Here is a 23,460-nt window from a genome sequence, read left to right as displayed (position 1 = left end):
CAAAAGAAGATCCCTTGTATACGTTTAACTCATATGCTAATCAACCTGTGCCACTCTGTTTGTTTGCAAATACGCAATAAAATTCATAACCAGCAAACCCAGTCTGTCTCCTCCAAACTATGTCAATAAGAGTTTCCAAATCATTTGGAAATTGGTGATATACTAAGGAGATTCTTCAACTTCATTGTCTTACATGCTTTTTAGGTAAATGGTTGTTGGTATACTAAAGAGATTCTTTCTTCTCAAATGCTAGCTCTTTTCCTGTCATTAGCTTAACTTACATTAGGACTTGGAGTTGGCTTAAACTAACTAACTAAAAAAATATATAGTTCTGTTATCATACCTACGATATGCATCTAGATTGGGCAGTGTGCTGGTAGTCATTACATATTGTAATAAATCTAGAATGCCAACCCAAACCCACATGTTGAAATAATGCCACCATAGATCAAGTGAACAAATCACTGTTACCATGCCACTAAAAGAGTATCCAATTCTGCACAAACATATAATACAGATATGGTCCAGGGAGAAAACACATGCATATAAATTCAGTGAGACTCTTCACACTCATAGGGCTCAAGCCTTACTGGATGAGTACCTGTGAGGTATGGTGCAAGACAAAAAAAAAAGGAAAGTGTATGGCTTTAGAAGTGGTTATTAGCAGGTAACTTACATTTTATAAATGAGGAAAATGTACGTAAATTACATTACATAACTACATTGTTTGTATTGATTACTCTTAATAGAGTAATGCACTAAAAAGGGGGCACTTATTTCGTAGTACAGTTCCCTGTAAATTGCCGCAAAGCACTGGCCTATGGCCTGTAGACTGCCATGGGACACTGAAGCTGACTTGAAAATATGGGGAAAGTGAACTCTCTGAGTAAGCCAATGTCTTTCTGGGAAATATTCTTTTGGGAAGCATATTGAACTATTTGTGATCAGTTCTCAATCGAACATTGCAGCATAAGTGTACCTCCGTCCAACCCAACCCTATGACACAGAACCAGATCCTCCCAGGCCGCAGACAACACGCATGTTTTATCAGTTTTTAATTTACCCAAGGAACACAGGATTATAGGCACAGAGCCATTACATAAACAAAAAAGCCCACTAGGGGGCAGTCATGAAACCCTCTAACATCCAACCATGTCCAATATGATAGCCCCCCATGAATATGAACATTGCAGAAGAGAACAGGTCTTCCCCCAGGAATTAAACAGTATGCAATCATAAATCCAAGCCCTACCAATCACGACAACCCACACACGAAAGAGGGGAGCCCTCACTAACTAGACAGTCACCAAATATCAGTAGATGTTAACCTTAACCCTAACCCAACCCAACCTACACACCAAAGAGTTCCAAACCCTTCCCCAACAGCCTGTAGCAAGAAAGAAACAGGTGTCACTCTGTCCCCAGCCGACCATTTCTAAAATCCAAGATTGAGGCAATTCTAATAAAACAATGAACTTGAACGATTCAGACACAAACTCAGTGGCACTCCCAAGCACAGAGGAACACAACACACACAAACAGCCACTCAGACTAGCTTACGTCTTCATTAAGCGGCGGGGTCCAATGGCAACTCAAGGAGCAGGATAATGAAATAAAGAACCTCCTTTTGACTGGCAGCAGGAGAGCATTGAATAGATAAACCTGCAACCAGTCCATGCACTGCACTCCTCAATAGTTTGTCATATCACGGCCAAAGCAGCATCCAGTGGCCTTCCTCAGCCAGTCTTCAACCCAGCTGCAACACAGAAGCGATCAGAACACAGTATGCCAAGATCAAGAACACACATATCCATTTTGGGAATACTTGGTGGGCGTTGAGTTGCAATCGCCAGTGTTGGTTGTGCAGATCCCAGCTCCTGGTCCAACTTCCGCGTTTCATCCCCCAGTCGATGCCTCCATCCCCACTCGTCAGCTGAGATTACCCTCTTCATAGAGCGCAGGGATTTATCCCAACCGAACTCCCCACTGAAGCCCATCAAGCCAACTGTGGCGTACTTGGTAATTAGACACGGGGCTACGACCTAGCATACGTTTCCCAGGAGACCATGTGTGCTGTGAGCTCACGTTTTCAAGGCACGTCCAGTGACCTGTGAACTGCCATGAGACACTGAAGCTGCCTTGGAATGTGTGATAAAGGTGTATGGGGGAACTGAACGTTCTAGATGGCTGTCATGTGATGTCATGCGTGATATTGTTACGTTCACTATATAAACCATATGCGCATGTACGCGCCGACCCATTTTGATTGCACTTAAGAGATGCTACACATGTTCTGAATAAATAGTAATTCATTGTTAAAACACAGTGACTATTGAGTCTTGTTATTCGTCTAGGCGACGAACGCCACTGATTTGGTTTACTAGACTTGTTTATGCTCAATCCGAGTCACTTTGTTTGTTTCCCATTTACAATGGCAGGAATGTGTTTGAGTTCGCAGGCTGTTCTTTTAACCTCAGACTGTTTATTTACAGATTCTCAGTCCTGACATTTGGGGGAAAAGCTCCAACCTATGTAGTGTTTTTCCTCTAGCTCCACTCCAAAGGAACGTTTCCACACAGTTGTTTTTGCAACTCTTTATTCCGGGAGATCTGCAGTCGGCAGTCCTGCTTAATCAGAATACAGAAAAAGTGGATACGATTTCATCAATCAGATATGCCAGCTAAAGGATATGCAAAGCAATATATGAGTCCCCGTTCACCCCACACAAACTGCTTGGCAGGACAAGTCAGTACAAGGAAAAAGGAATGAAAAGGAAATTACAATTAATTTACGTTTAACAATGACGAAATTCTTAGAAATGTGCCATCAATAACTGTTAATACTGATGGCATCTTCAAATTCGTCATTATAAAAGTCATTATATATATACAAATTGGGTGTTATACAATATAAGTAGTCAATCAAATTAAACAGGCACAAAATCTCTATCTTACTTTAAAACTTCTTCATATTTCATGTAAGTTACTATTACAACAGCATTTTCACTACTTAGGCTGTATGACTGGATTTGCGATGTCTGTATACATATATGTATTAGTGCAGTGTTATACAATAACAATGTATTTAACTTAACGTACGTATATAATGTTCATGATATATAAAAAAAAAATGTAAATGTAATAAAAAAAGTATTAACATTTCATACACAATATTACGTTTGTCTTGTTGGAGCACAATCTCTCTCTCAGTACCTGCCTCTCTCAGCGTAAACATCAACTGAGGACACAGTAAACACTTGCCATAGTCACCATGACAACAGCGTCAGGTCAGAAACTATAAAGATATCTTTTAAGATTGATAATGAAATAAATGACTAATTAGCTACACAAATAATTCTATTAATAAAAAGAAAGAAAGAAACAGACAAAGAAAAGACATTTGGTTTACTGCAGCATTCCTGCAGATGCAGTAGCAGTAGTAGCAGACAGCATGTCACTAGATCCATGCTTAATGTTAATGAGATCCAATGGGCAGCAACAAGGCTAGCTGTTTGTTTAACCAGTTGTGTGTGCTGTTTGTTACTCTTAAACTGATGATGACCAGACACTCTGAGGCTCATCCCGCTGGTGATGGCTTAGCCCCCCTAACAATAAATGTCCAGTGATGTCCCTGTTCATAACAGCATATTTCATTGAAGCACAGTAAGTAAGACTTCCTTCATTGGCAGCTTCTTGCACAGTTCTTAGGCCACAGGACCGTGCCTTGCAAACGTAAGATCACAGCATGCATGGTGTCCTGGAAAAACTTCACCTTACAGGCCACAGGAGAGTGCCTTGCGACTAATCACAGGCTACTGTACGGCAAACAAAGCCCCATACATTTACTGTGCATCAAGGTCGCTAATTTAAGTAATTTAGTTCATAGGAATACTAGGGGTGCAAACTCATCAGGGGTGAAAAAGGTGGAAAGATGTGAACCCCCTAGGGCAAGGGTCTCACACTCCGGCCCGAGGGCCAGATCCTGCCCACCGGCTCCTCAGAATTTTGCAAAAAGTTCCATTGATTTGAATGGGCCACCCCAACGTTTACCACTGCCATTGGCAACGGATTTTGTGCTTCTAATTGTGCGTCTTTCATATCATTCCCCAAGTAGTCCGGTCATTTAACGTAATGGAAACTGAATTTAAGTCAGCAAGTAATGGGTTGCTACGCAACACCAAGAACTTTAAAGATCTATCTGCATGAGGAACAATTTTTTCTTAGCGGAAGTCACGGAATGGCAACAAAATCATTTAAAATAGGTTTTTTGGAGGAATGTCTTCTATCGTTTTGACAAGTAACCGAATAATAAACGGGATTATGTATAGTCTGACGGCCATTATTAGAAAATAAATATAACTGCGTGTCAAAGGCAAAAGTTTTAGTGCGTATTCTGTGGTTCTGGACGAGAGTACTGACATAAATCGTACTGACCGGAATCCCCGGTGGGCCGACGGGGTTGGGATGGTCCAAAATACCAGCCACACCCATCCCTCTGTCATCAATTATATTCTATGCTTTACAGAACACGTATAATTTACTTGAATATCTCTAGTATTTAAAAATCCCTGACTGATATTTATACTACTGCTCGTGTCTTCTGAAATGTGTTCTTAATTCTGGTCTAAATTTAGAACGAATCCCAGATGATAAAACTTTCATGAATGCCCTAAAACATCTTTAGTGCAGTTCAGAAGAAATTCCTTCTTTAATTCTTCTGAACTGCGTTCGAGAATGAGGCCCATGGTTTCCATCTGTTTTACTCATCTAATCTCTTCCGTTGCATAAATAAATAAATAAACTTGCCTTGCCTTGCTTACTCAACACTTGCGTCACTCGCTGGCAGACAAAGTCGTCTTTGAGAGTGAGAGCAGGTCATCGGCACCAAAACGTAAAGGTGGAGCTTCTCAGGAAGAAAAAGAAAAGATGTCTGGAGGAAGGTACATCAAAATATTTAAAAATCTCTGATTTACATTTACATTTAGTCATTTAGTAGACGCTTTTGTCCAAAGCGACGTACAAGGGAGAGAATAGTCAAGCTACGAGCAATAGAACCTGGTGTAACAATAAATAAATACTACTTTACATAAGAAATGTAACAAAATGAAATAAAAAAAGAAAAAGAAGTGCAGAAATGTAACTGCTGTAATTGCAAGTTACGCACTAGTCGAAGTGCCAGTTAGGACGGGAAGTGCTCTCTGAAAGGTAGAGAGGGACGCCCCTGCTCTGGTAGTGCTGGGTAGTTCATTCCACCAACGTGGAACTACAAATGAGAATAGTCTGGACTGCCGTACTTGCACAGACGGCAGTGCCAAACGACGCTCACTAGAAGAGCGCAGCATCCTGGGTGTAACATTTGCCCTTACAAGAGCATTTAGGTAGGTGGGAGCAGAACCATCAAGCACTTACCATCAAGCATAAGTGACTTGAACTTAATGCGAGCAGCAACAGGCAGCCAGTGGAGGTCAATGAGTAATTTAGCAAGCTGATTTATTTGGGAAACCACCGACTGGTGACAGTGATACGAAGGTAAGTTGTGGTGTTGACTTGGCCAATGTTAGCTTGCTTTTCACAGATGAGGTAACGTTCCCTACAAGCTAGCCTAGCTAACGTTAGGTAGATAAATGTCCATGTGGCCGTTATGATCTGGTAAAATAAGCAAACTGGCGCTGTTGTCATCATCGAGATTATCTAATTTAACATGTTAGTCGTAGTCACTTGCAGTGGCGGCTCCTGAAAAAATTCTCTTGTCCACTATTGGCAGCAGACAACAGTAATATGTCCCCTCTTGCTACATAGCTAGAGTAGCAAGTTACAGGTGGAAAGCTATGGAAGAAAGTTGCATCCAGGAGCCTTCATAAGCAAACATGATGTGGCTCCACATTAAATTATCCCACTTTTTCATTATCCACGTGTCTCAAATGTTGTATGATGTAACATAGCTTAACAGGACACGTGATATGTCCAGTAACCACATAAAGAAGGGGTAACATAAGTCAAAACCAACTATATTTATTGACTGATCTTGAAAGCATTGGCTTACAAAAGCAAAATAAGTCATCACATAAAAAAATTATTCAGTGTTAGTGCAAGAAGCAAACTGTGAAACACACTGTGAAACCTATGAAAAGTGACAGTGGTATATAGAAATACAGACCGCGTTAGCCACTTCACGACCGCAGATTTGCCAACTCAAAAGTGGTATCTACAGTATTGTGATAGGCAAGCCAACAGATCAAAAAAATCTGGCCCCCCAATGACTAGACTGGACGCTCATCGGCCCCCGAGTAATTTGAGACTCCTGCCCTAGGGGGATCCGGGGCCATACACCCACCCACCACGAGGAGAATGTTTTAAATGGGATGGATAGAATCAGGGATGAGGCGTGAGATTGGTTAGAGTCAGGGTAGGAATATCAGGGAAAGCCAGTCAGAAGCAGGGTAGGGTTGACGCAGGGCTGGACTTGGACAAAATAAATTGGCCCTGAATTTTTTGGCCAAGATGCCCAGCAGTGTGAAACTAGCCTAAATAGTGCATGCAATGTCTCACAATGAAATAAAAAAACATAGCCTGCCTACCTACCTTCTTACCGCACTTATGTCACTACGCCGTGAAGTAAAAATAAATAACTATGACAACTTTAAGAAGGCTTGTTTCCCTTAGTGAAGATCTATCCATTTTTCAAATATTTGCAGTGCCTACAATATTTGCGTGACGCACAACTCACATCTCCAAAAAGTTGTCCAAGTTGTGATGTAAACAAAAAAAAAGAAATAAAGATAAAAACATTTCATTACGTTTGTCAATCATGTGCACACTTCTGCGAGACTACGCCTTCGCCAACCTAAAGGTGTGGTGTCAAGGTCTTTTGAATTGATTAGGGTTACTAAAGGCTTGTGGTCTGTAAGCAACTTGTATTTCTCGAGGCCGCACAGGTACTGATAGAAACGTTCTGATGCCCACACTCCTGCGAGGCACTCCTTTTCGATCTGAGCGTACCTCTTTTCAGCGTCAGTCAGGGTGCGTGAACAGAAGGCCACTGGCTTCAGTCTTCCATCATGGCTCTGCATGAGGACTCCACCGAGCCCATAGCTGCTGGCATCAGCACTGACGACCGTTGGCTTTGCTGGGTCAAAGAACTCTAGGACCGGAGCTGACGAGATTAACAGCTTCACTTCTGTGAATGCTTGTTTTTGTTGTGGTCCCCAGCACCAGTCACGCTCAGACTTAAGCAGCTCGTGTGGTTGGAGTACGGTGGACAGGTTCGACAAACATCGTCCGATGTAGTTCACTATCCCCAGCAGCCGTCTCAATTCACTGATGTTTTGGGGTGGATCCATTGCCACAATGGCCTTGACCCTCTCTGGGCTTGGGGCAATGCCATCTTTGGTCACCACTTGCCCTAGGAAGTCCAATTCTGGCTTGTTGAACCGACATTTCTCCTTATTTAACCTTAGACCTGAGGCCTGTATGGTCTCCATGACCCGCTTGAGTCTCTGGTCGTGAATTTCTTGTGTTTCACCAAACACCAAAATGTCGTCCATGTAGACAACTGTCCCATCGTGCCCCTGCAGTAGCTCAGACATCTTTCGTTGGAAGATTTTGGGCACTGACGTGATGCCAAAGGGTAACCTTTTGAAGCAGTATCTGCCCAGCGGTGTGATGAAGGTGGTCAGACGTGCACTGTCTTCTTTTAGAGGGATTTGCCAAAATCCACTCTCGGCATCCAGGCTGGAGAACACTGTACTCTTGGCTAACTTGGGAAGTATATCGTCCAACGTAGGTAAGATGAACTTCTCTCGTTTCACATTCTCATTAAGTATTTTTAAGTCCACACAGATTCTTATTTTTCCATTCTTTTTAATCACTGGCACCATAGGAGCACACCATTCAGTTGGTTCGGTTATTTTCTCTATTATGCCCATTGACTCCATTATTTTCAGTTCCTCCTCTACTTTGGAGAGTAAGGGAATAGGAACCCGTCTTGGTACGGCTACACTGTACGGCTGTGCATCATCTTTTAAGGTGATTTTCACTAGATCCCCTTTGAGTGTGCCCACACCACTGAATGAGCTGACTTCATCCAAGCGCTTAATTAAGCCTAGCTTAGTAGCCGCAGTTCGGCTAAGGAGGTTTTCTCCACTGGTTTTCACAACCACTACACGGAAACAGCAGTTTCGTAGCTGTCCATTGACATGGGCTTTAATTTTGGCTAAAAACTGCCCCCTTGTGGCCACAACGCCACCTGGACTTTGCAGTGTGTTTTTCACCTCTACGAGTTTGGGCTTTTCCTTTAATGTTTCATATGTGGTTTCAGACATCACTGATGCATCCGTGCCGGAGCCAATCTTGAACGATAGCTGGGGCGTTAATAGGCGCCTTTACGATAGAGTATCTAAGATCACCATTCAATTGGCAGCTTTCACATTGACTACTAGTTGTTTTTCATATCAGCATTCTTTACACACACATAGGTAAGGTGCATAGAGTAGGCAGCTGCTAGCTTGTGATGAACTCATGTGTAAATATTATGCACTCATGAATATGAACTCCTGAATATGAACTCTTTCTTACGAAGTTGCACAAGCACCCTGAGAGTTTCTACCTTTTCCCATTATAATTTTAAGAGTTAAATCGAGGAGACTATAACATCAGCTAGATAACCAGCTATCATTTCATGCAAATTGAACTCTTCCGATTAACTCGTAAGGTTATTAAGTGTCCTTAGCCAGCTAATTAGCTAACGTAGCAACAGGATAACCATTGCAACCAGGAAACACAACTTACCTACAATTTAAGTTTAATTTCTCAAAATCAGCTCACCAATAAAAAGCAGTCTTGGGTTCCAAGTGATCACAACCACTTGAGTGATGTTAAATGGCTTCACATAGACAAAAAACAATCCCAAGAGAAATAATGGGAAATCAACGGAGCTGCCGCTGTAAGTTCAAAACCAAATGTATTCTTGAGGTTCCAAACATGTTCAAAGCAATTTGGCTTTGAATGTGAGAAGTCGATCGAGTTATCTTCTGTCCCGTCGCTTGAAGCATACCTTTTAACTCCCGCTTTGGTCTCCCATTATTAATCATTTCACGTTTGGACTGAAAGTCCAGTTTTGAGAACTGCTTCAGCTTAGCAATAAAATCTTCCATTTTCGCCGTCAAGTAGAAGTGTAGAAGAAGAGCAACCTTCCCCAGCATAACCCCGACAGGTGCGCTCTCGCACGCCCCCTTCATTGAGGCAGAGGTACTGTGTGCCTCACCTACATGATTTTTCAATGCGTTTTGAGCTCAGCTCAAAGGTTCTACGCATGCGCACGCATGCGCAAAACCCAGTTTGGAGCGATTGCGCAATCCTAGGTGAGGCACTGCCTCACTAGCTCCCATAGACAATACATGGTGCCTAACCTGACCGCACGTCCCTTGTTTTCTCCCGTCTATTTGAATAGGACATGAGCAAATTCAGCAAATTCAGCGATTTTGATTATAAAAATGCTCGAAATGATTGGAATCATGCAGAAATTACACCTATACCACAGATTAGTAGAGAAATATCTATATTTATTTTATAATTATTTTTTTTTTTTTTACTTTTCAAGCCTCATAGGACCGCACGTCCCTGAACTGGGCACGTTTATAGATAACGTTGCGCTTCGGGATAAAATGTTCATCAAACTTGGCCATTACTACGTTGTATTTGTCGCTATCACCTACTGCTGTGAACGTGAACGACTTGAATATGTGCTCAGCCTCTGCTCCCATTGAATATATCAAGGCATTTACCTGTACCACTTCGTTATCCTCCATGAGCAATGATGCAACTCGGTATCTGGCAAACCTTTGCTTCAAGTCCGGCCACGCTTCGGGATTGTGAAAGTCGAACTGCTCAGGCGGGGAAAACTTGGCCAAAGCCATGGCGATGCACACTTCAGTACTAACAAAATCACGTCTTCACACACTTTTCTTCTGACACCACGTGGCGTTCGTCGCCTAGACGAATAACAGGACTCAATAGTCACTGTGTTTCAACAATGAATGGCTATTTATTCAGAACATGTGTAGCATCTCTTAAGTGCAATCAAAATGGGTCGGCGCGTACATGCGCATATGGTTTATATAGTGAACGTAACAATATCACGCATGACATCACATGACAGGCATCTAGAACGTTCAGTTCCCCATACACCTTTATCACACATTCCAAGGCAGCTTCAGTGTCTCATGGCAGTTCACAGGTCACTGGACGTGCCTTGAAAACGTGAGCTCACAGCACACATGGTCTCCTGGGAAACGTATGCTAGGTCGTAGCCCAGTGTCTAATTACCAATTACGCCACAGTTGGCTTAATGGGCTTCAGTGGGGAGTTCGGTTGGGATAAATCCCTGCGCTCTATAAAGAGGGTAATCTCAGCTGACGAGTGGGGATGGAGGCATCGACTGGGGGATGAAACCTTAGGTTGACGCGCTTCAAGCACTCTTCGATAGGTTGATGGGTTTTGGTTGACAGTTGATTTATTGCAGAAAAGATGAACAAGAATTATGTACCTGATTGAGATGTTCGATTAACCTGGAGGTGCGAAACAGCAGAGGTTCAACAATTTCCATAGTTCCAATGTAGCGCTTGCTACAGTCAAAAAACCTTTTGGCTGCATATCTGCCAACGTGTCTCCTGAGTGACGCGTCCAGACTGCTTTAATTATCTCTACTAGGTCAGGTGCTGCAGTCACCTGCCAAAGTGGGCCGTGGCCAACGCAATTTCGCACCTCCACATTGCCAGACAGTACACAAAGCAAATCCAAATACCAACTAAATATTATTCAATTAAATTATGATAAATGCAAAACACTTAATTTCATTTTATCCTAATATTTCATGACTATAAATAATAACAATAAACATAACCCATTCTGGCTCCAACAGCGGAAGTTGGACCAGGAGCTGGGATCTGCACAACCGACACTGGGGATTACAACTCTACGGCCACCAAGTATTCCCAAAAGGGATATGTGTGTTCTTGATTTTGGCATACTGTGTTCTGATCGCTTCTGTGTTGCAGCTGGGTTGAAGACTGGTTGAGGAAGGCCACTGGATGCTGCTTTGGCCGTGATATGACAAACTATTGAGGAGTGCAGTGCATGGACTGGTTGCAGGTTTATCTATTCAATGCTCTCCTGCTTCCAGTCAAAGGGAGGTTCTTTATTTCATTATCCTGCTCCTTGAGTTGCCATTGGACCCCGCCGCTTAATGAAGACGTAAGCTAGTCTGAGTGGCTGTTTGTGTGTGTTGTGTTCCTCTGTGCTTGGGAGTGCCACTGAGTTTGTGTCTGAATCGTTCAAGTTCATTGTTTTATTAGAATTGCCTCAACCTTGGATTTTAGAAATGGTCGGGTGGGGACAGAGTGACAAGTACCTGTTTCTTTCTTGCTACAGGCTGTTGGGGAAGGGTTTGGAACTCTTTGGTGTGTAGGTTGGGTTGGGTTAGGGTTAAGGTTAACATCTACTGATATTTGGTTTTATGACTGCCTCCTAGTGGGCTTTTTTCTTTATGCAATGGCTCTGTGACTGAACTGATAAAACATGCGTGTTGTCTGCGGCCTGGGAGGATCTGGTTCTGTGTCATAGGGTTGGGTTGGACGGAGGTACACTTATGCTGCAATGTTCGATTGAGAACTGATTAAAAATAGTTCAATATGAATATGCTTCCTAAAAGAATATTTCCCAGAAAGACATTGGCTTACTCAGAGAGTTCACTTTCCCCATATTTTCAAGGCAGCTTCAGTGTCCCATGGCAGTCTACAGGCCATAGGCCAATGCTTTGCGGCAATTTACAGGGAACTGTACTACGAAATAAGTGCCCCTATTTTAGTGCATTACTCCATTAAGAGTAATCAATACAAACAATGTAGTTATGTAATGTAATTTACGTACATTTTCCTAATTTATAAAATGTAAATTACCTGGTAATAACCACTTCTAAAGCCATACACTTTCCTTTTTTTTTTGTCTTGCACCATACCTCACAGGTACTCATCCAGTAAGGCTTGAGCCCCACCTATGAGTGTGTAGAGTCTCACTGAATTTATATGCATGTGTTTTCTCCCTGGACCATCTCTGTATTATATGTTTGTGCAGAATTGGATACTCTTTTAGTGGCATGGTAACAGTGATTTGTTCACTTGATCTATGGTGGCATTATTTCAACATGTGGGTTTGGGTTGGCATTCTAGATTTATTACAATATTTAATGACTACCAGCACACCACCCGATCTAGATGCATATCGTAGGTATGATAACAGAACTACATATTTATTTAGTTAGTTAGTTTAAGCCAACTCCAAGTCCTAATGTAATTTAAGTTAATGACAGGAAAAGAGCTAGCATTTGAGAAGAAAGAATCTTATTGTTAAGAAGGTATATGGAGCGCTAGAGCGCTACCTACCTAAAAAGCATGTAAGACAATGAAGTTGAAGAATCTCCTTAGTACATCACCAATTTCCAAATGATTTGGAAACTCTTATTAACAGAGTTTGGAGGAGACAGACTGGGTTTGCTGGTTATGAATTTTATTGCATATTTGCAAACAAACAGAGTGGCACAGGATGATTAGCATATGAGTTAAACGTATACAAGGGATCTTCTTTTGATTGCTGCTTTCAGGGCTGTTTTAAGGCTGGGCATAGAAGTTTAGCATGGCACAGGTTGATTAGAATATGAGTTAAACGTATACAAGGGATCTTCTTTTCATTGCTGTTTGCAGGGCTGTTTTAAGGCTTGGCGTTGAAGTTTACCATGCCGCAGACTTGTGAGAGCTGGCGGCAGGTCAAACAGCCTTCCACTCTCCCTTCTCCAGGCTCATCAGGGACAAACAACTCGGTCCATGTTAAAGAGGCACCAGGCTTGATTTTCCTGCAGAGAGAGAGGGAGAGAAATAAATGTAATTTTCATTTCCTTACAGTTTGGTAAACAGAAACAAGTCTCTGTAGGGGTCCTTTCCATGTTGTCAGACACTTATAATAACATTATGAGCCAGTGGCGAAAGCAAGGGGTTTACTTCGACACAGATGCTTGCCCCATGGAATTACATTGTTTTGCGGTTGCCAGTTATAGTATTCTAACTCAATACTGGACCAATTTCGATAATTTTTGTCCCTAGTAAATATTTGGACCTAAAAAGATTGGAAAATAGGACCCAAGTCAAAAAATCCTGAATTGAAAGTTTCATTTATGTGCAATCTAGTGGTAAAATGCATGGTATTTGTGTAAATGTTAAATGTGTTTAGTTTTGTGCTTACCTGTAAAATTTGTTTTTAAATCCCATATCACCAGGGCCCTCCATGCGTAGTTTCACTCCTTTAAGCGTCATGTTGAAGGTGTTGGTGAACTCCAAGGTGACAGACATCTCCTGGCCCACCTTTACCTTACCATCAATCTATACGGCAGATACATTAACTTTAATAAATCTTTCTTCTTTACATTCAAATGCACATGAATAGAAACAGTACATTTCTGTTCACGCTTGGATGAAACACCATATACTCATGGGTTAGGAATATTTCATAAACAACTATTTGTGCAAACAAAATGTGGCTGAATACCCTAATGAGTAGATTGGTAGATGTGCAAACCTTTAATCTTAGAGCTGGGACTTCCAGCCTGACCACTCTAGCTGCTGTCACAGCCTGGCTGTTTTCTTGGATTTTGCCCACACAGGTGAAGCTGATGCTGCCTTGGTCCACCATAAACTCCATATACTCCTTTGCCAGGATCTCGATGGTCACCTGTTCAGCTGCAGAAGATTGGTGGCACAAGAGACAAAAATGCCTTCATGGTTATCCTTAAATCTGCCTAATAGTTGACATCTATTGTCAGAACTAAAATATAAAGATTTTACACAATGATAATTTGGCTGTAAGATATTATATAAAGGTTTGGCTACTGGATTCTTAGAAAGGGAGCTTACTTTATAAAGATACATTTCTCCCATCTCGTCACATCAAGTGATAGATATCCATTACAACTTTTATAAACATACGTGTCTACCACATTCAATAAGAAACAAATGCCCTGCTCACTGCTTGATGGCTCTAGAGAGAGAGTCTGTCCGTCCTCCTTGAAGATGCCACTTCTGACCCCGGTGTAGTAGGTGACACTGCAGGTTGTAGTCAGTTGAACAGTCTGCTTTTCCGTGCTTGTGTTCTTAACTTTAAGGAGCAGGTTGAAGTCTTGTTCCAGCTGCACAGTAGGTACCACCATCTCAATCGTCACATTAGATGGCTTGAGGGTAGAACGGGATCCTACACAACCTAAGCTTTCTGCCCGTTCCATGGCTGCACGATCAGAGGCACTTCCTGTGTGTTGTGGTAAAAAAGTGTTATGCGAAGGTACAGAATAGGATTCGTTTTTGGTAGAGATGTGCAGCTTTTATTTAACTCCCATCTAAACATTGGGATCTATATGTGGTTCCCAATGGTTCCTATAGTTCTTTGTGGTTCTTTGAATCAACGGAATGTTGACATTGTACAATTCAACGGTTAAATAATATCAAATGTGGAGTGATTGGGCCTACTAAAGGTGAACAATCTGAGTGGGGTTGTGCCAGGATATCCCCATGTATGGAATACTGTTGTCCAATCAGAAATGAATACATTTTTCAACCAGACATAACTGTTGAATAATGTAACCATGGCATTACTTTTTGATGTAGTACTTACTTTCTCTCCACTTACCTGTGAATAATACTGTATTTTTGCACTGGCTAGGTGCTGACTGCGTTTAATTGGCTTTGTACCCTTACTGTGCACAATGAAAACAAGTTGAATATAATCAAATCTAATGTGGTATAGTGTAAAAAGTATGCCTACTGCAGACTTAGAAGACAATACGATCTTTCACCTTGTAGAGGTGCTTGGCTTATTACAGCTCTCAAATGTGCATATCTTTAAAGCGCAAGGGTAGAATACAATATCAATGGTGTTTACATAACATATATTTGTACTGCTCCTTCAAACATGCATAACTGCATTCATAGAATGCAAATCATAGACTTAAGTCAAGGGTAAATCGCTCCATGCTTTTTTTTTTTACTAATGCAAATCACATCCTATATGATTATATGCTATTATATTGGTCAACAGATGATGCTGGTCTGACAGAGACATTACATGACAAGCAGATTCTGATTGAGGCTACAAAAGGCCTTTCCCTTAGCAATATTAATGCCTCTATTGGATGGTATAATAAGATCCCATTCATGGAAGAGAGCTCTGGTGCCTCCCTGCCCCCCGCCTGTAGCATGAAACTTGGTTTGAGGACCTTGATGTCTTTTGCTATTCACTTTCAGGCCACTAAAAACATTTTTTTTGCAGGTGTTTAACTAGCCCAACACGAACACTGGGTCTCATTCATCTATGTGTTTACATTTCACAGCTAATTCAACATAGGGACAATATGAACACAGGGTGCATTTTTATGAAAATTAGACAAATCTAAGGCAAAACACAAAATTAGATACAATTAGACAAAAACTAAACGTATTACTACTGCACTGTTTCCCCTTGGATGAGTGCTCTTGGCTGTATTTAATAATATACACAATATTTCATATACTAACCTATATTTAGATTTCTGCATTTAACATAAATAGTAAATAGGCTAATACAAATTATCTTTACATCTATATGTATCCTGTACATTTGCAATATTTTTTGTCGCTGGGGTATAACATTGTTTGAACTCACCCTCTTGATTTTTGTAGGTAAGTGTGATGTCTTCAGCCCCATTTGAACCTACTTCTTTTGTAAAAATCTTCGTCCCTACATAGGTCGTGTCCATTCGTATTATCTCCGACTGTCCTAACTTGTTGGTGCTGTGGAATACTACATTACTGTTCACCTGATGAGGAAATAAGCGTTTTAGATAAAAGGAGAGATCTCTGAAAGGAAGGATTAGCAATTCTAAAGTAGAATACATTGTTTACCTCTGCAAATACAAACGAGCCATCAAAAGGCAAACACACTTCTCCCTCTTTGATGGCTTTAACAGAGGTTGGGCCACATCGAAATTGTCCTGAAGGAGAGTAAAAGAAAAATAATATTTTCATTATATATTACATTTCTTACTTGCCTTAGTCAGTATTTAGAGTGTACATTTCTGATAACGGTATTCTAAAATACTGGTGAATTGTCCAAAAAATGAATACACACCGTCACTGGTTTCTTGAGGTGTGGCATCCACCACCTGCCAGCCCGCAGCATTCCAACTTTCAGGCAAGTCCCTCCTTGTGGTCCAGACCTCATTCCAGCAGTGGTAATTCCTTTAGATACAGATACAGTTCTAAAATGAGCTCTGTGTACACAGTAGATACATAGCATTGAAGGACATGCTGGCTTAGAAGCATAGCATGTGTAAAATCAGGATTTCAGGGCTTGAGAGGACCATCTTTTGGAATATGAAGTGGGGTTTCCCTCTTCCTTATTCATGTGGAATGGTGCAGAAGGACGAGGAAAGAAATAGTGCGTGAGTCTAATGATTTCGATTCTATGTAATGTTCTCACCACACTGAGTCTCGAGTACGGCGCCTGTCCAGCTTCCCATTTTTCTTCACATAGATATCAGTCTTTAAATTTCCATCGTTGTCATGGGCAGAGTTGAAGTTGGTGATCACCCTGGATGGGATCCCCAGACACCGAAAAACTGAGGAGTAGAAGTAGCACATAGAAAAGAGATGCTGAGATATTTGGATCTTTTGAAATTATATGTAGCCTTTTCCAAATATAACCTCACTCCTTATTACTCGAGGAGGTATATTACTGACAGACTCCAGGACCTATGGATTTAAGCGTCCTTGCTCCCATGCCCAAGTTCTATTCCCATGGATTTTAGCATCTTTAGCTTTTTTGTTTAAAACCAGAGAGCTAAGTTCCAGACACCTCACAACGACTTGCCCTGCAGACACCTGCAACAATACAGTTGATACTGCTAAAAGCTAGCTGATGTACTTCATCTAAATATTTGGCATTATTGTACTGTAAAAGCTTTTCTTACATGGGGTTTCTACCCTGAAACACAAAACTACTCAGTGAATGGCCCGTTTGGCAAGTAGGAAGGAGAGGTGTGCTCGTGTCCCTTTCCCTAATCCTGAAATACTATAGCAATCTAGAAAATGCATGCAAAAATCCTGAATGTGTGTTTTGTTTGTTTGGTTGTCCGTGTTGAATTTCGTTTTATAAATTGTGTAAAGTTTCACAACAGAAACAAGAGATGGAGTCAGTTCTCAAACTCACAGGTATTCAACACACCAGCGAACACCCAACACTGTGCAAATTTCACAGGAACGCCATTCTGGTGGTGGTACTGCAGAAGGATCTCTGCGCTGCCAGTCCAGGAAGTGGGCGATGTGCCCTTGTCATAGTCATTACTCCAGTTACCCACCAACACCCCGTCTTCATCCTGAGAGTTGATCTGTGCAAGTATATTATGTCATCAGATTTAAAACATGTTAGCAAACATTCATAATTGAAGGGTGACTAATTCAAATAATTGATCATTTACATTAATATGTACCCTTTCATATCATATGACAGAAACAGCAACAACATTCAGTATGTAGAAGAGGAAGAGTGCACTTAAATGTTCATTGTGCTGTGAAACGATGGCCCTATTGTATTTGTGTCTGTCAGCTTTAGTGGCAAAAGGAATAAAACATAAAAAAGGATGTACAGAAAGGAACAATCCCAGGTGGTTTCCTCATCAGGCAGTGATGATACAGTAAGTTCAATAAAAAGACCTTGCCTGACCTCACCACTGGTAACCCAAAGTGAATGTATGCTTTTTCTATGTCACATTTCATGACATTGGTAAGAAAGGCATAAGAACTAAATAGTTTCATAATTTTTGCCTGGCAGAATTGCCTTCACCCACCTTCTAACCCTGAATGTCTAACTTCACATCTGCCAGCTTCTCCCTATGTGATTACTGTAATTGCATAGTCTTTCTGTATTAATTACAAGCAACAATGTCAATTCAAAACCATGTCTTCAGTTTTGTGCCATACAACCATAAGCCTGATAGGTCTATACGGTGTTCTAAGTGGTTTTGCGTAGCTGACTCTACCACACAAAATGTATTCCACAGCCTTACAAAGGTTTTGCACTGAAAGAGTGATTCTATATTGAAGTTGATCACAATGGTGATGTGCGTTAGGAGTATTAATAAAGGGTGGTTATCTATCTATCTATTAAGGTCAGGTTTCATTGTTGAAGGACTTTTTTAAGATCTTTTTTTTTCATACAAAATACAGCCTAAATCTAGAAATATTACGTAAACAGCCAACTCTGAAAGCACAACAGGTCATACTTACAATTGCAGATCCCCTCCGGGCTACATTAGCAGCATATCTTCTGTTATCCAGCGGCATGTCAGTTGAGTTCAGGACAAAGAAACAGGCCTCCAGAACACCACGTTTGTGCTGCTCAGGAGAATCACTTGCTTTAGAGATGTAGACTACATTCAAAGATTGTGTAGGGCATGATCAATACAAAACCTACAATCCATTTCTTAAATATAAATTAAAGTGAAAATTGTGGTGAAATGCATTTTAATTCTTCACCCAATTCCATTACAGTTAAGCTCCAGTCATCCGCAGTAAATTAAAATCAATTTGATTCAGCTCCATTGACTCTTAAAAGTGGTACCGAACTGAATACTGATACTGAACATCAAAACAAATGATAATAACATTGTGTCATGGTTCTCTGATTTTCACCTGTCCATAGTTCCATGGCCTCTGGGCCACATTCTGAGTTTCTCCATTGTAGATTACTCCCTGTTCATTGAGAACGTACTCTTTCCTCTGACTCTCGTTATTTAAGAAGACGTCATCCTCTATAACAAAAGACAAACAGTGTATGAATATAGCATAGCGGAATACTAAGAGTATTGAAGTGCTCATTGCTTTTTTCATTTCTTTTATGATCTGGTGTGTCATTAAATTGTGATGAATATTTAATATTTTAGCTGTACTTAAAACTCTGTAATGTAATGTAATGATAGATTATAGCTTAATATTGACATGCTGTCATTGAATCTTACCCGGGCACCATGCATTGAACAGGATGTAAAAGTCTGTCTTGCGGTTTCTCTTTGTCCGAAATTTTCCCAAAGGCGTCACCACGATCACATTCATCACATACTTTCCCACAATGCAGTCTGCTATAGGTTTTATGTCCACAGTTACTGCGTTACCCTTCACAGTGTTCTTGGTTTCCCACTTATTCCCAGTACTGGCTCCTAGATCCAGCGCGATGTAAGTCTCCTTGTCAGAGAGGAAGTTATCACCTGTGGATTGATAAGGCTAGGCATTCAAATTAATTTGCATGCAATTAATGATTTCTTAATGTAGTGATCGTAAAAATCTGTGACGGTAACTAAAAGTAAAGGACAGCCTAAAATGAGCATTAGATATTTGATACAGCAGATGAATCACAAATGTCTACCCACAATTCTACCAAGCTATTTTAATTTTTATGAGGGTTAATGAGGGTTAGCCGGAGAGGGTGAAATCGTGCATTATTCATCTAGTATTTTTCTGTTTCTCCCTCTCTTCTCAATCATACCTGTCTTTAGAGACCCATGAACATGCCGAATAGCAAACTATCCATGCATGCATCTCTAACCTTAATAACATGATGTACTGCCCCTACAGCAGATTCAACAACTTGAAAGTGGAAGTAGGCCTACTTATCATTGTTTTCTGGTCATGTTTCTAACTAAATTTAGGGAGCTCTAAAGAGGATTTCTTCATATGTATGACTGCATTAGCATGTGCTAATCATATTGGGCCTAGACATCATTCTATCTAAACAGAACTATCCTAGTTCATCATACAAATGTTCATGAAACAGGCACTGCTGTCTGACCCTGTGAACTCTATTCCAGAGTAGCCTACTCAAGATCCCAACCCTGTGAACTTTATTCCAGTGTAGCCTACTCAAGATCCCAACCCTGTGAACTTTATTCCAGTGTAGCCTACTCAAGATCCCAACCTAAAGTGAACTCTATTCCAGTGTAGCTTACTCAAGATCCCAACCTAATAATAATAATAATAATAATAATAATAAAACTTTATTTATATAGCACCTTTCATGCAAAAGAATGCAGCTCAAAGTGCTTTACAGCAAATACATAATATGCACAAAGAAATTACATGCACATAAAAATAGACATCAAAGAAACATAACTCAGATATAGTGCAAAAAAATGAAAAATTATAATTATAATTATAGAGATATATTTAATCTAACCCCTTAATATCACCAGTAGAGATTTAAATTAAATTAAAAGTATTTATATATATATAGTGCGAAGTGGTAGCCAGTTAAACCTAAAGTGAACTATATTCCAGCGTAGCCTACTCAAGATCCCAACCTAAAGTGAACTCTATTCCAGTGTAGCCTACTCAACATCCCAACCTAAAGTTGTCCTTTTCGGTTCATCAGACAAATGCTCATCATAAAATTCAAATATAAATTTAAATATAAAATATACGTTTAATTATTTCTAAATTTTTAATAGTCTTTAGTCAAAATGTGTTTAATAACTGTATGCTAAGCAGTCAAGCACTGTCAGAAATCTCCCTTTGTGCTGATTTTCACAAGATGCTGCAAAACAACAAAACTTACCAATTGTAAACTCCAAGATGACCTTATCTGTTGGAGTGTACGCACGGTCGAAGGTGACAGTCAGGGTGAACTCCTGACCCCGCCGTATGATGAGGGCCTTATGTTTAAAGGAGTTGGTCCGATGTGCTGCTTTGTTCTTGTCCTTGTGCAATTCCACACTCTTCACTACCAATTTATCTGGAGATGAAGAATAGAACATACACACCAAACTTACACACCAAACTCTCATTAAACTAAGGAAAAATTGATATGGCAGTACTGTTTATTATGTTTTATAGTAAGTTATTAATTGATTTGGACAATGAAACTGACAGTATTATATTGAACATCTAATAATCGTGTTGTGAAGTGATTAGACATACACATGTATTGTCGTAGCCTATGTTTAGCACCGTATTACCATATGCTGGTACATTATTGGAGAAAGTGAGAAGGTGGGCATCCCCTGTTGAATTTATCACACATCGCTACTGCCAAGAAATGATCAATGGATAAGATATTCTCTTTAAAAGCATCCCATAGACCAATTGAAACAGGCTATTCCTTATTCTATCAAATATGACTAAATGCAAACTCATTTCAAATACCAGAGCACTGGTTCTTAAATTGAACGCGCGTTGCTTTTGACACCTGAATTTGCATACATAAATGCCCCGCCAGCTCCTTATAAGCCGTGTGTAGAATCCACAGGCAACGCAAAAGCAACTTGAGACTGATCAAAATCATGTCTAGCGGAAAGTGAACCCTGCTATGCCATATAGTGCATTTAAAAATACTACTCTCACACGGTCAGCGTGGGTTTTACTCGAACTTTACTGGAGCGACTTTCGCCTAGTGCATTCTGGGTAATGCAGTTCACTTAATCTGCACATAACAACACACGGTCCAGTAAACGCAGACCTAACTTCACCGGTGCAGAGGTGGAGGTACTGTTGCAGAATGTAGATGTGTCCATTCTATTCCACTATGGTTATATCCACGCAATTTAGTTTAGTGCTTATTTATGTATTCACTGCCATTTGCAGTAGTAGTATGTTGGTCATATAACAGGAACATGTTGAAAACGAGATTACATTTTAAATGTTACAAAATAATATTTGTATCATTACCCAGAAACAAAATAACTACTTTTGTGGAAATGACATGGTATTGAGGTCGTAAATCCAATGTTTGATACAATAACGGAGAAATAACATGGAAAAAGGTTTGCATTTCACAGCTGTAATTCCATTTAATTTGAAGGCACTGTCTCTTCAAACTTCATATAGACATTAGTGAAATTAAATATAAACAAGAAATTCAGTATTTTACAACCCTGATACCATGTTATATCCTCAAACGTAGTTCATTTGTTTCTGGATAATGACAAGGAAAATCCTGAATTTCAATACAACATTGACACTCTTTGACTGAACTGTTTTGTAGGCTACATTTAAAAATGACCCTATTCTTACTCTTTCATGGACTGCATAATATTGCTGCAATTACTGACATATTCCTTGACATTAAGCAATGAAGTAAATGTGCAGTTGTTAAATATTTATATATCCCCTGCAAGATATTAGCATTTTATTAGTCTTGTTACCATAACAATTGCTGTTACTGTTTGTCCTTCAAATTCATTTGGATGGCAGATGAATAAGTGTCATGTGAAGGGCAGATGAACACACGTCATGCCCATTAGCCCTCCAGGATATACACTATGTACCTCTCTGCATGACATCAGCATGACATTGCCAAATATATAGCCAAAAGACAACAGTTACCATGTTAGAAAGCTTTTATCATCTGGGCTGTTTGTGGTCTTTTCAAAGGTTTTTGATCTACCTTTTAGGTAGTTAGTTTGCTAGTTTCAGACCACATTAACTTACTGCTCCTTAAAGCAATTTGTGGGCTATTATGAGTTGTTTCCATGGTTTTAAATATTACTACTTACTTTGTACCGATTAGTTGTTGCCATGATACTAGCCACTTAGTGCTGTAAAGTGCTTTTATTCCTTTTCTCAGAGAACTTTTTTTTCCACACATAAACATATACATGCTCTATAAAATATGGCATACCGTCCTTATCCAGTGGTCCACGAGGAAGAAGAGCCCTTTCAAAAGGTTCAAATTCAGGCAGATCAACCGGGTCATCATCTGTGGTCCCCCAGGGGACATTCTTTCTCCCTTGGTAGGGCTTGCTGGGTTCAGGAATCGGGAGGAATTCAGGAGGGTCGGAATATAAATATGACATGGTGGACACGGGAGCAGTTGTGCAGGATAGGATCTAGGATAGAGTCAACACCAAGTAAGATGATATTTGGCCATGACAAAAGTGTGATGACGAGATACAATTTGCTTGCAGTGAGCAAATTCATTTACAGTTTGAGATGAGAATCTTGAGATGAAACTCTCTCTGCCTACATACCTACGACATCTACAGCAGGTATTGATAATACAGTAAAAGAGCATTTATAGGGGTGTATAAGGGCCTGTACAAACCAAAGTACTTGATGGACTGATTAGCAAATAACCAAACAATTCCCTGCATCTGATCAAGGACAACGTGTTTTGGACTATCTAAACCTAACTCTATTATGTGCAGATGTTTTGGACTATCTTAACCTAAAGATCTAAACCTTCCTCCATTCTGTGCAGATGTGCATAATCATTCTAAAAACACAAACATTGTTCAAATCATTATAGCCACAAACCAAAACAAGCACAGTGCACTGTGTGCATCTCTTACCTGAAGATACTGAGATTCTGGGTTCAGTCAGAAGAAGTTTAAAGTCAAACATAC

At 40.3% G+C, this 23,460-nt stretch overlaps 2 protein-coding genes across 2 annotated transcripts; both read right to left on the bottom strand.

The window, feature by feature from the left end:
• Positions 1–12,609: 12,609 nt before the first annotated feature.
• On the bottom strand, positions 12,610–13,492 carry LOC116224359 (coagulation factor XIII A chain-like). The gene is made up of 2 exons (XM_031583720.2): positions 13,290–13,492; positions 12,610–12,903 (listed from the first exon to the last, which is right to left on the bottom strand). Exons 1-2 carry the CDS (start codon positions 13,394–13,396, stop codon positions 12,762–12,764), a joined length of 249 nt encoding a protein of 82 aa, XP_031439580.2. The 5' UTR covers positions 13,397–13,492; the 3' UTR covers positions 12,610–12,761.
• A 48-nt stretch (positions 13,493–13,540) lies between these two features.
• Positions 13,541–22,911, bottom strand: LOC105901345 (coagulation factor XIII A chain-like). The gene is made up of 13 exons (XM_042710231.1): positions 22,737–22,911; positions 20,676–20,852; positions 19,087–19,332; positions 18,761–18,879; positions 18,356–18,463; positions 17,280–17,457; positions 16,551–16,689; positions 16,200–16,309; positions 15,974–16,062; positions 15,735–15,888; positions 14,070–14,345; positions 13,656–13,783; positions 13,541–13,561 (listed from the first exon to the last, which is right to left on the bottom strand). Exons 1-13 carry the CDS (start codon positions 22,909–22,911, stop codon positions 13,541–13,543), a joined length of 1,920 nt encoding a protein of 639 aa, XP_042566165.1.
• Positions 22,912–23,460: the final 549 nt, after the last annotated feature.

This window comes from Clupea harengus, chromosome 17, assembly GCF_900700415.2.
Source record: "Clupea harengus chromosome 17, Ch_v2.0.2, whole genome shotgun sequence".
In the NCBI taxonomy this organism is placed as follows: domain Eukaryota; kingdom Metazoa; phylum Chordata; class Actinopteri; order Clupeiformes; family Clupeidae; genus Clupea; species Clupea harengus.
This window is presented reverse-complemented; position numbering and strand designations above follow the sequence as displayed.

Bases quoted from the DNA above. Each gene is read 5' to 3' on its own strand.
- LOC116224359 (XM_031583720.2), bottom strand. From the start codon at position 13,396: ATGTCTGTCACCTTGGAGTTCACCAACACCTTCAACATGACGCTTAAA. The intron at 12,904-13,289 runs GTAAGCACAAAA...CTCTCTCTGCAG, and splicing joins TTTAAAAACAAATTTTACAG to GAAAATCAAGCCTGGTGCCT.
- LOC105901345 (XM_042710231.1), bottom strand. From the start codon at position 22,911: ATGTCATATTTATATTCCGACCCTCCTGAATTCCTCCCGATTCCTGAA. The intron at 14,346-15,734 runs GTGAGTTCAAAC...CACAACACACAG, and splicing joins TACCTACAAAAATCAAGAGG to GAAGTGCCTCTGATCGTGCA. The intron at 13,784-14,069 runs GTGAGCAGGGCA...AATCTTCTGCAG, and splicing joins CTCTCTAGAGCCATCAAGCA to CTGAACAGGTGACCATCGAG.